This window comes from Topomyia yanbarensis, chromosome 1 (genome assembly GCF_030247195.1).
Source record: "Topomyia yanbarensis strain Yona2022 chromosome 1, ASM3024719v1, whole genome shotgun sequence".
In the NCBI taxonomy this organism is placed as follows: domain Eukaryota; kingdom Metazoa; phylum Arthropoda; class Insecta; order Diptera; family Culicidae; genus Topomyia; species Topomyia yanbarensis.
Window position 1 is genome coordinate 155,439,731 of NC_080670.1, and position 12,521 is coordinate 155,452,251.

The window sequence follows — 12,521 nt, forward strand, 5'->3', positions numbered from 1 at the left end:
TTAGTTTCCAATAGATTTCATGCGAATTAAATTGCATTAAGTTTAGGTCTTTTCCCGGTTCCAATACGTCACGCCTAATTGTCTCGTGTAAATAGGGAATCCCTTAGAACATGGGACCGTTAGGCTATAGCGTTACTGTCACAAAATCCGCCCACTCCAAATAGAACGCTGATAATAATGTTTGACACTAAACTATAATGAATAGATGAGCAAGTAACTTCAGATTTCCTGTCCTCTATCGTCTCATGATTACAGAATGAATCGATGGCAGTTCGACTATGGTAGTAACTCTTTTACCACGAATCCGCTACAGAACAGGATTAATTCTTACTTGTTTCCTATCGTAACAAAAATATAAAGAAAATACAATGCATTAACGCCTCTATCCCTTACAGGAGGACAATTCACCGAAGATGGTTCCTTCATAGGCCAGTACGTGCCCGGTAAGCCACCGGTCAGCGCTCAGTCGACACCGCAAAACCCGTCGCTGCAAGGCGCCAACGCTGGCATGGCCACGTACGTCTAAGTTAATCAATCTACTGCTGTTTGGTTTTCCTACTGGAGGAACTATTGCTTGTTGTTACTCGTCGAGAGCTGATAATACGAACTGATGGTTTGCAAACTGTATGCATTCGGCAAACGGAACTCGAAGCGGCGGAACAAGGACACACGTCACCCACTTTTGAAACTGTTGATTTTTGAGATTTTTTTTTGTTCTTTTGTAACTCGGAATACAACCAATACAATAGTTTTAACGACAGTAAGGAATTCTCTCGAAAAAATCAACTCAAATCGATGTGTTCATAACTCAGAGTAAAAATCACACGAAAAGCTAACTTTCTTTACTTCACAATCAGTACAAAAATTTACGGGAATTAAACAAATGGCTAGTTTAAGTTAACCGCTAATAAACAGGCTGCTGTGCAGGACCGTTAGTGATACGTTGAGGGCACCTGTCCAAGAACCACATCGGTAATCAATTCCATTTCGGTTGCAGGGCAGCCACAGATCGATCCCAACCTAAAATCGCATTCTTTGCGTAACTCGCGCGTTTGGATTCTACTTTGATCGTTCGTGCTTGAATTATGACACCTACTAGTGTAAATGCGATCGTACGGATGATCCTCTCAAAGAGCGGGATCCTCCACCCTAAAATATCTGCTTAATTATTTGGCGACTACAAATGCAATGTGTAGCTGCAAAAGCCTTCTTTGTCTTAGTCCGGCCCTTTTTTGTTTTATTTTATAACATTTGTATTGGTTATTTTTGTTTAGTTAACTTATCCTTTAATCAAAGTGCCGATCTGAAATAAAGCTTTCTCTGCTTTAGTAGATTCTCGGTAACTCTTGTTAGAATATATAGAAGATAGAAGTTCAACAGCGAAGCAGCATCGTGACAAGTGAAGAATCAATTTCGTCCAGTAAGCAAGAATCTCTTATTCGTACTAGTTTTAATTGCTAGGGAAACAAACACACACAGAACAAACCTACTATTACAATATTTCCTCCTCCGTCTCTTTATCTTCCAAGCTTGCGAAAGGAAAAGTGAATTCGTTTTAAGTTGTTGTTAATTTTATGCCCGTTTATAAAATTAGTAAAACAAAATGGAATGCAAAGTGCTGGAAGGTAAGCGTGGCTTAGCACAAAACTATCGAGTCCGTATGTATGCGGACATAGCATAACGAAGCGAGCTAGCGGAGGGCATCTTCTTGACAGAGTGCATTTGCTTTTGCAATGCCGAATGCCAGCGGGGAACAACGTTTTATCCGTTTGGGTCTCAAATCGAACATCACACAAATATCTATCACACACCGATGCGCATATGCACTAGGAGAGATAAGAAGCTCTTTGTATTGATTAAGAGAGCGTACCATAGATCTGTATATAATGCGAAAGTGCTGCAATTATTTCCCATTAATTTTCGAAAGCAAACTTTTTTTAAGGTAAAGAACACTAAGAAATGAAAAACGAATATGTTAGAATGCAATTCTTTTATTTTAATTGAAATTTCCTTGAATTAGTTTTAACTGTTTAGTAAGAGAAAGCTAAATGTTTACTTTTATTTGTAATAAAGAACTTCTTTACAAAATATTTTGTTATTCTTTTGTGTTTTATTTAGTTCGGAATCTGTATGGTTTATGGTGTTGCCAGGTTGCGTTTGTATCAATGACACTGTACATGAGGACTATACTACTAATAATCGCACACCAGTCTCATATGTATACTGCACGTAGTCGCAAGTCAGTCCCATGTTCGATGGGCTTTCCTATCTTCATGCGACTGACTTCCGATTATAGGTAGTAGAGAGAATCCCATCGAACATTGGGTAAAAATGAGGCGACAGAACACACGCTACAAAAATGATACACTTACACAATTTTACTATTACGATGCGATAGCTGAACGACCTAAGCTTTATTTATTGTTTTATTTTTGTTAAAGAATTTTATTGTAAGGGCCATTCTCCTAAGAAGAATATAGGGTAATGAGGAATCAGAATAAATTGTCTCATCCATCGCTTCGGCCCACGTATTTGTCCAATCAAGCATCGTGTACTATCAACTGCGACTTTTTCCAATTATTTCCTCAATTCTACTTTGCTGTAACTTGTATGAGACAGTTGCTTCCGCGCAGATCAAACACTTCTCTCAGACACCATAAAATAAACAACCGTGAAGTGGCCAAAGTTGTCTATGAATGTAATAAAGGAACACAGCTGCACGTTCTCGGTATAAACGTCCGAATGTTTCAGGTTGTTCAAGCCAGTTTGAGATTTTTGTTGAATCTAGCAGCATTCCCTGATCCCATTGAACTTTCAGATTTGCTATTTCTAAGTGGCCGCCACAAATCCTCGAGTTAGACACATCACTCGATTTCTCAAATGTACAGTTGTGTCCGTCCTTTCTACCGGTTGCAACTACACGATTAACGAAACGCACTTCCTTGAGTCATTTAGCTCCCAGCTCTATCGAGATCTATTCGAATATTATCCGGCGATGAATTCCCTGGCAGCGGATTTTCGGTAGCGATGTCTGTTTCGTGAGACAATTTGCTTCCATTTTTGTAACGATATAGTCGGATAGTCCACGACGGTGAATCTACCCTACTGTGAATTCCTCGGCGGTAATTTTTTCCCGATACCGATATTCGTTTCTCTGAGCCATGTAACTCCCCGCTTCATCCCTGTCCAGTCCTCGGCGGTGGATCTAGCCTACTCACGAGCTACCCGGTAGGGTGTCGAGGTCGGTCCGGCGATTCCGGTGAAGCCTGATGTCCGGTTCACTGGCGCCTGATGACCCGAGCCCGGTGCCACATCGCGTACTACTCAACCGTACGGTGGCTTTCTAGCCGATGGCGCTACTCTGTTGGTCCATTCGATAGGCTCGATCGTGGCACATCTATTCGACGACATTGTCAACTGTCACACCCTGCATACCCCTTCAAATTTCTTCGAACCTAGGGCATTCGAAGCCCACGTGTTTCGGTGTCTCTTGCACGTCCACGAACTTCGGGCAAAGGGGTAACGAAGCATGTCCAAACCGATGTAGATACATCCAAAAGCATGAGAGTAGGGTCCAACTATGCCAAAGAAGAAACATCATGCAACAGCCGCTTCGTTAGGTATCAAAGTATCTAGTTCTATCACTTGTGACGATCGAAGGAATCAAAAGTGAATTGACCATACCCTGAAGTATTCCGAGATCCTGATTCCCCCGGCAAAAAGTACACTTTTCGACCGGTTATAAAACCTGCCTTGCAACACGCCAAACTTTTTTTTAATTTCGATTATAGAGAGTTTAACCTTATGGTCATTCGCCTCTTCGGGCTAGAAAAATCTCTTATGGAAAATTTCTAACCCTATGTGCGGGGTCGGTACTTGAACCCAGGTGCGCTGCGTGCAAGGTAATCGATTTACCAACTACGCTACGCCCAGCCCCTACATGTCAAACTTGACGATTTTGCAAATCAAGCATACATTTCTATAACATATTGAGGAGTATTTTGTTCGAATTGAACTCAATCAGAATTTTTACCTGAATTTGGTTCTTCCTGAAAACAAAACTTCGGTTCGTTGTGAAATCCGTTCTTTGTCACGTGTCAAACATCATGAAAATAGCCCATCGAATTTGCAAAATCATAAAATTGGACATGCCGCAAGACGGGTTTTATAACGGGTCGAATACTGTCCTCTTTGCTGGTGGAATAGGTTTTCGGAATACCCCTGGTTGTGACCAATTTGACCAAAACCTTAAAATTTCTTCCAGTGTACTTGTTTTGCGAAATTATGAGTTTGACATGTCACAACATGAGTTTTAAAACTAGTCGCAAATTGCCCTCTTTGCCAGATGGACCAGTTTTCGGAATATCCCGGGGTTTATCTTATTTGACCACAAACTCTCAAAATATTGTGTAAAATTATGAAGTTTGATACCCTACAAGACGGGTTTTATTATCGATCGAAAAGTGTCTTATTTGACGGAGATACAAGGTTCCCGGAATACCCCGGGTTGTGACCAATTCGACCAAAAACTCTCAAAATGACCTCCTGCATACTTGTTTTGCAAAATCATGAAGTTGGACCTGTCGAAAGACGTCGAAAATTGTCCTCTTTGCCGAAGAGATAAGGTTCTCGGAATACCTCGGAGTGTGGCCAAATAGACAAAAACCCCTCGAAATGTTCTTTAGCGTACATGTTTCCCAAAGTCGCGTAGTTTGACATGCCGCATGATAGGGTTTCCAAAGAATCCAAAAACGTCCTCTTTGCCGCAGGCACCAGTTTCCCTGAATACCCCGGATTGTGGCCAATTCGTTCGAAAACTCAAAATATCCTCCAGCATGCCTGTTTCAAATCATTAAATTAAATTTAGTCGAAAAGCGTCCCTTTTAGCGTAGGAATCAGGTTCCCGGAATATCCCGAGTATTGACTAAAACCCTCAAAATTACCTCCAGTGTTTTTGCTTTTCAAAATTTTGAAATTTGACACCTCGCAAGACGGGTTTTAGAACCTGTCGAAGTGTCCTCTTTGCTGGTGGAACCAGGTTCGCTGAATACCCCGGGGCGTGGCCAATTTAACCAAAAACCCTCAGAATGTTGGTCATTACATTTGTTTTGCAACATCATAAAGTTTCATGCGTGGCAAGACTGGTTTGACAGCCATTATGAATGTTCCCCAGTACTCCCAACAAAAAGCCCAAAATTCAAAATTCCGCTCAGTTCCTTTAAATTGGCAAATTTTTTGATCGTCGAGAACCATTATTTTGAAAATTAACATTTTTCATAAAATGGTAGTTGGGGACGAAAGAGTTAAGTACGTGGCTTCCCGATACTTATCGATGCTCGATTTGTTTCCCTTCTTGTGGACTGGAAACTGGGTCGCTTTCCAACAGGAAGGAAATATTCCAGTAGCGTCATTGTCAAAATCGAGGAAACACCATCTGGACCCGGGGAACTAGATACTTTCAGGTTGGAGTTTGCGGCAAAAAAGCAGCATCATCAACGCAAATTCGGCTGACGATTCATTGGGGACTTCACTCCATACTATGGCCAAATAGCACTTTGGTTTAGAAACCTATCTGATATCCATCTTGACAGAGGTTTCATCGTCTATGAGAGGCATCTTCTGAACTTCGCCAGAGCCTGGTAGTACAACTTCCAGTCTTCTTTTCGCTATATCCTACTTTAAAATCCTATTCGGTTGCTAGGATGCACGGTATGGATGATCATCCTGGCAGTACTATGGCTGGCACCTTATTTTTAGCAATATCCCTATCGGAGAGCTCCGGGTTTTCCTTTATCGAACATCTACACGAAGTTCCAGCACGGTGTTTGTTTGGAATTCTTCGGATTCTAAGTGGTAAATACTTTAGTGGCTGTTGTGACCACATAGATAGTAGTTACACCGCAGTGTTGCCGTTGGATGGTTGCGATGATTGTGGGGATTTGGTTGTAGGTTAGATTGCTAAAAGTTTCCCTTGCACACAATCAGTGCCCGCTGTTGTTGTTGACCATTAATTGTAGTATTTTGGTATCCTTTTGAGATAGAAGAACCTCTTCCCGAATCGGGCTAGTTGTAAGGTTATCTCGGATCGAAATAAGAAAGCCATACCAATCGACGGCGATACCAAATTTCCCAAGGAATCGTGTGGGAATGAGTGTACCCTGCACCGAGGTGAGAGAGTGAATTTTGCTCAATTCTGCTTTCACCACTTTTCAGGACTCTCCTTGCCTTTTGTGAGAAGCACCGGCTACCTCTGAGGTGAGCAATGAATGGTTGATGGCTTTGCTCGTGAATGCCTTGCAAATATTGGACGATGGATCTTCTCTGATTGGTATGCTAAACTTCTATTGCCCGAGTACTCAGCATAGCATCGTAAGAAGATCGCGAGACTCATCGATTTCCTGGGTGAAGGTGTGTTTGGACTCCCAGATGAAGGAATAGTTGTGGAGAAGTTCGAGCTTGAGAATATGTTGTTAGTGGTTTTCTGGGGACTTTCACAGACTGCAAGAACGATTCTGGCACTTTCGACAGACGAATCTGAATCTTGGCCATCTTTGAGCCATCAGTGATGATCTTGCAGTAGTTAAAATATGTACCGATCATCAGTTGATGGAATATCCAAGTAACATTCAAAGTTTTATAGCACGCTACAAGCACAATCTATGTTTTATCAGTGGCTATAAAACTACTATAAAGCCTAAATTATTACTAAATAAGGCTTGCACTGCGAAGGAATATACTCCTGCTCTGGAAACCAGCGAAACACTTATTTCAAGATTTGTCACTCGCTTGGTCCACTTTTGGATTTATAGACGGGACTACCTACAAAAGTAGTATGGATGCTTCTTGCCACTTACAGAGAAGGGCTTGCATGGCTGGTGATTTATTCAAGGAAGCAACACATGTAAATCCTTGCAGTAAGGCAAACTTTTATTTACATTTCAGATGCTTCTTACTGCATACTAGTATTTTGAAAACATCAGTATTGGAAATTAGCACCCCATTACTAATACACATTGCAAGTCTGTTATAAGTGTTGATTTCGATAGAATCCGGTTAGATGACAACTGTCGATCAGCATGAGGAATAGGGTCGAACCGAAACAATCAGACATTACGGATATGGTTTTTCAACAAACTCCCTCATTTTTTTCTACGTGTTTCTTCAGTTCAGTATGGTATATTTGTTTTTATTATGTTCGTCTATTGCGTTACGCTTTTGTCGAAATTAATGAATCGAATGAAGGAAAAACACACAGGGTCTTAGTGAAAATATTAACTTAACAAACATTTAAAAAAATCTATTACATTTGCTTATCCCTAACTGAAGTATGTCGAAATGAGAAGAGAAGAGAAAACATAAACAAGTTTGCTTGTTTCTGTTGAAAGAACGAGATATTTCGCTTTAATATGAATGATCTATGCTAATTTGTAAAAAAAACTTATTGCTTATTTATCACGTACCAACTAAACTTCAGTAACATTAGATCGTAAACTAGCTTTCGCTTATATCATGAAATTAGGACCACAGCCATATGTTCGTGCGAAAGCCGAAGCCGAAATAAATCGGTCGGACTGCCCTAGTGTATTAAGAAAGGATAACAGTATGGTAAAGGAAAACAATGGCATATTGTAGGCTTATAAGTAGGAGAAAATGTATGGAAGGCGTTTAACAAAATGGGTGCTTTTTATATACATAAACCGCAAAGCTGAAACGGAAAAAAACGCATGTACCGGAATGATGTAACTGCTACTCGTGATGAGATAAACTACGTATTTTGTTATATTTTGCGTGAGGAAAAATTACAAACAAAATTAAGAGAACTATTATTTTAATACTGACAAGTGCTTTTATGGGGAACATTTCGATGAAAACTATCTGTTACCCTGTTCTCGTTTGCTCTTATTAAATTGTATTTTGTTTCCAAACTTTTATCGATCACTTATATCTGTACAGTATGTTTGTCTGATCGTTTTTGTCTTTGTAAAAAACAGAACGCAACAAAAAGGAAACTTAAAGTTTAAATTAAGATAACACTACACTCTAAATTTAATGTTACATGTTTTTATGAAAGGCAACTTGTACTTAGATAACTGTATATTAAAGAAATTGTAACTCTAGCAGATATGGTTAAAAATATTCGCTTTTTGTAAACAAAACGACTACAATTATGCAATTAAATACATGGATTCAATTAAGAGCAAAATGTTTCGAAAACCCCAAACTTTCGAGACATCAAACGGCAACAATTGCGCATTTTCTCTGGTTATATAAAAATTCAAACCGTCATTCCACAAACTAGAGAGAAAGAAAAATTCATCATGAAGCGGTGCCATTTATTTTGGGAACCTAAAACACAAACACTGCCGTTTCAGTCCCATCTGGCATCACTCACACAAAACTCCACATCATCATCATCAAACAACCTGTTACTATGCAGAGTTCAATCGAATCATACGCAAAGATTGTAAATGTTTATTACAGAAAAGAGTGAACCCCTATTTACACCGGGCAGAAGAGCTTGCCGATTAGACAAAAGGAACGAATGAACTTAGGTTTGGAACGAGTTACACGAAACGAAACGAAAGATGATATTTTCTTCCGCGAATTAAACATTCTAGTGATCAGAAAGAAAAAAAAAAATGATGGAATATTTTTTGATGAACACCTTTGAATTCCAGTTACCGAACGTGTAACATAACTATCAATTATTGCATACAACAACTAACACTACTAGAAAACTCCGCAGATGGCATATGCTTAGGTAATGGGATTAACCCTTAAATGCGCAATGTTGTTTTAAAACAACATCGCGAAAACCATCTCAAAATTATCATAGTAACGTATTAAAGCAGTGAGACAATTTTCAGAAAATTTGAAAAAATTGGTTTGCGCCTTTAAGGGTTAATATAATAAAAGTCGATTTGGTTACTAAACTTTATAAGCTACTAATGATAACGATCACTCCGAAACATGATAGTGAAGGTGAATATTTTCACAAAACATTGTATCAACATAAATCCAAACAAAGAAGAAAAGCCACAATTATAATTGAATTTCACCCAGACAACTGTAGATAACATCATCACTTGTACTTTATTATTCGGAAGTTCTTTGATGTATTAATGCATATGCCGCGAAATAAATCACTACCGGAATAGAATAATTGTCGGTTTTTTTATTATACTACAGAGAAACACGAAAGTTTTCGAAATGAAGTGAACACAACTGATACGAAATAAATTAAAGTATTGAACATCGCCACGTTTCGATTAGGTTCTATTTTTTTTCAGCTCTATCAATGAACAGATGTAGTGCCTTTTAGTCCGAAATCCCAGTACGTAGCTGTGGTTGATTAACAGAAGCTTAAAACTTTTTTGGTGGCATCCAACGGGGAAAACAGATCGAAAAGTGAGTATGTGAAAAAACCATTTCAGAGGCAGGATTCTAACCTGCAACCCTTGGGTCTCCGGTCCAATGCACAAACACTTATGCTATCTCTGGGATATGATAACTACCTCTGGAATGAGATCACACACAATCGCCGCTGCCACCCAACACATTTGTCGTGGTCTGCTTGGATAGTCCCAGGCGTTGAATCTACCCTACGCCGACTAAGAGGTCCCCGGCGGCGGATTATCTTTCGATAGCGGCAAAAAATTGTTACCAGTACTTCGACTCGAGCTTCTCGACCTAGTCCCTGGCGATAGACCTGGCCTACTCAACGGATCAACCGGTAGGTGGCGAAGGCTTTTCAATGGTTCCGGATGAAGCGTAGCTTTTGGTTCATCGGTGCCCCAACGATCTGCCGCTGCTGCTTGGACGCAACCTATCCGATCCAGTTCCTGGCGGCGTATTTAGTCTACTCGCGGTCTTCTCGGTAAGAATGCTAAGGTCGTTCGGTGATTCAAGGCGTCTGGTACACTGACGCCTCGATGACCAGCAACCGGTGCATCTACGTGCACTACTCGAGTATATCCCCAGCGGTGGATCTAGTCCATTTCACGGAGCGACCGGTAGAAAACACTTAATCGAGCTATCAGCTCTGGTTACCAGTTCTTCAATCCCTCGTCTATTCGTCTTTACAGATCACATGCACGACATTCTCTGCGCCTAGAGCCGGAAGTTTGCTCGGTAACTTCTCGAATCTGGGGAAGTTGAAGACCACGTGCTCCGATTTTTCCTGCACATACTCAAATTCGGGATCGCGTGGTGGAGCAGCCGGGACTAATAGGAACTACGTTAGGTTAAAGTCTGTCTCTCCATGTTTTCAACTCGCCAGTCGTGTTGGTGTTTGACCATCGACTCAATTTTCACCATTCTCCTCTCACATCTCGTTTCCCTCCTCTGCTAGTACCATTGATAACAGCCGATATGCGGCTAACATCTATAGCGATAATCACGGCGATGACGCATACTGGCACCCACATTCTCTATAAGCATAACCATGAGTCGGAACGAGCTATTCTACTTATCTCTACTTCGCTTGGTCTTCAGCGATGTAACTAGACTCGGCTCATCCAGTTTTCGATTGTGTTGGTGGACTCTACAATCAGGCACTTCAACCTCTTCCAGGGTCTCGCCTTTCTTAGTTAGAGTAACGACCTTCGAGATACCGACTATTTTATACACCTACGGCTTTAGCATTAGAACGCCGTTATAATTCCAAAGGGTTAGGGTTGATAAGGGAGCCTTGTTGCACCCCCGCTGTGACCCTTTTCGAGTTCTGCTCAGAATTTGTAACGTAGACCAGCATGTGGTTCTGAAAATAGTTTTTCAGAATCTTATTCGGGGACTCGTATGTTGGGCATGCGATGCTGCTATTGCCTCCCAACGTAGCTCGCATTCTTGAAATATATCGTTACCACGGTGCAGCGCACCTCCTTTTCTATTTGGAAACCTTCTGTGCTCTCGCTCTCTCCCTCTCTCTCTCTCTATGATTGTCCCGATCACTTCCACCGTCAATCTTTCTTTTTGGAATTCGAACTGCCCGTTTGACCTGTTGAGGATAACATTCACCGAGAATTTCTCGAAAGTATCCAGAAGGCATTTGAGTTTGTATGCTGCTGCATTTTGTAGTGATTTTCCTGGTTTGGGCAGCAGCCCCAGCTTTTGGAATTCACATATGTTTGGGAAGTAGAGCTCTTTTGGTCATCACCGTGTTGAATATATCCAGGATTGCAATGATTACATTTTCTAATGCCCCGTTGTGGATTTCATCTGAACCGGGAGCTTTCATCACGTGTAGACCCCTCGCCAGTGCCAGAAGTTCGACGATGGCGACCCACAAATATCCAGCAATTCTGCTTATACCTCAGCATTCGGTATCTGTGGTTGTATCTTGTTCTTCGGCATCACGACTCGATAAGCTTTGTCCCAAGGCTTAGCATCCATTTAAGGCACAATTTGAAAGCGTTGCTTGCCTGCAGAACTGTAAACTTCACGCTATCTGTTTCGGTTTCGCCTCGCCGAACGCGCCTTCTGAGAATAAACTCGGACGGTACATAGTGTATCGTTCCACTTCCTGACTGGCCGCTTATTGTTCATTGGTACCAGTTTTCTAGGCATTATTGTAACACATGCCCTCGTTAGCGTTTCTTCAGTTTGTATGCGTCAATGTTAGGAACACCGCTATCTATGCGAAGAGGTTCCTCGGCTGACCCATACAGTTCCTGTCAATATACCCTCTGTCTGTATACTGCATTTTTTGCACATTGTGGATATGTTCGAACCCTTGAAGTTCTACGCCTGGTGATCGAAACTTAGGTCCTGAATAACCTCCATTTGTTGGCTCTAAGGTCAATCTTAACGAGTATACGCCAGTACCATCACTCATCACATCATTGGCTGCGGCTTGTGACGGGCGTATCACTGCTGTCTCAGTGACATTTTACGCCTTCCTCAACCTGATTGACATCGGTTCTTTTTCCAGTTTAGATCTCTATTAGCGCGGACCTTACTTCGCTTTACGTTGTGATCGCTCAGATTTTTTTGAAGAATTGAAATGACTTGGACATGTGCGCTATTCTGCAAAATGTTTATGAAGGTTTCACTTAGAAAATCAAAATTTTCGAGTATAAGGTGTCAAAAATGGCGTCCTAAATGGGGGCTCCAACAAAAGGTGTTATGAAAACCGACCTCATCTGCGGGCAAGATGCAGGTCGCAAGTCGTCGTCTACAAGCAAAAAACCAAAACGACCTTGAAGATTACATTTCATAGAGGCACCCCAACCCAAAAAAATCGTTATACAAAAAAATGGCGGACCCTTGAAAATAAAGTATAAAAAATAGTTCGTGATCAAAATATTGCGATTTTGTAGGTTACAGCGCCGGATAATATTGTGAAACTTTGAATATAAGGGTATTTGGGGTCGCTGAACACGAATTTAAGGTAAGATTTGAAAAAAATTCAAATGCCAGATCCAATATGACGGCCAAAAAGTTATCTTGAATAATTTTCATGAAATTTGAATCAAAACAAGTGTTTTCGAGAAGATGACCAAAATTTTAAGATTAGTTTCGAT

General features: G+C 40.9%; 1 protein-coding gene across 15 annotated transcripts in view; it reads left to right on the forward strand.

The window, feature by feature from the left end:
• Window positions 1-9,163, forward strand: part of LOC131678207 (neuroglian) — a 138,452-nt gene extending 129,289 nt beyond the window's left edge. For 12 of the 15 annotated variants that reach the window (XM_058958282.1, XM_058958240.1, XM_058958224.1 and 9 more), the window contains exon 10: window positions 396-9,163. In XM_058958282.1, coding sequence (XP_058814265.1) covers window positions 396-526 — 131 coding nt within the window. In that variant the 3' untranslated portion in view covers window positions 527-9,163. The remainder of the gene's footprint in view (window positions 1-395) is intronic. The other 3 variants (XR_009303615.1, XR_009303616.1, XR_009303617.1) reach the window with 1 other exon arrangement.
• The last annotated feature ends 3,358 nt before the right edge of the window (window positions 9,164-12,521 follow it).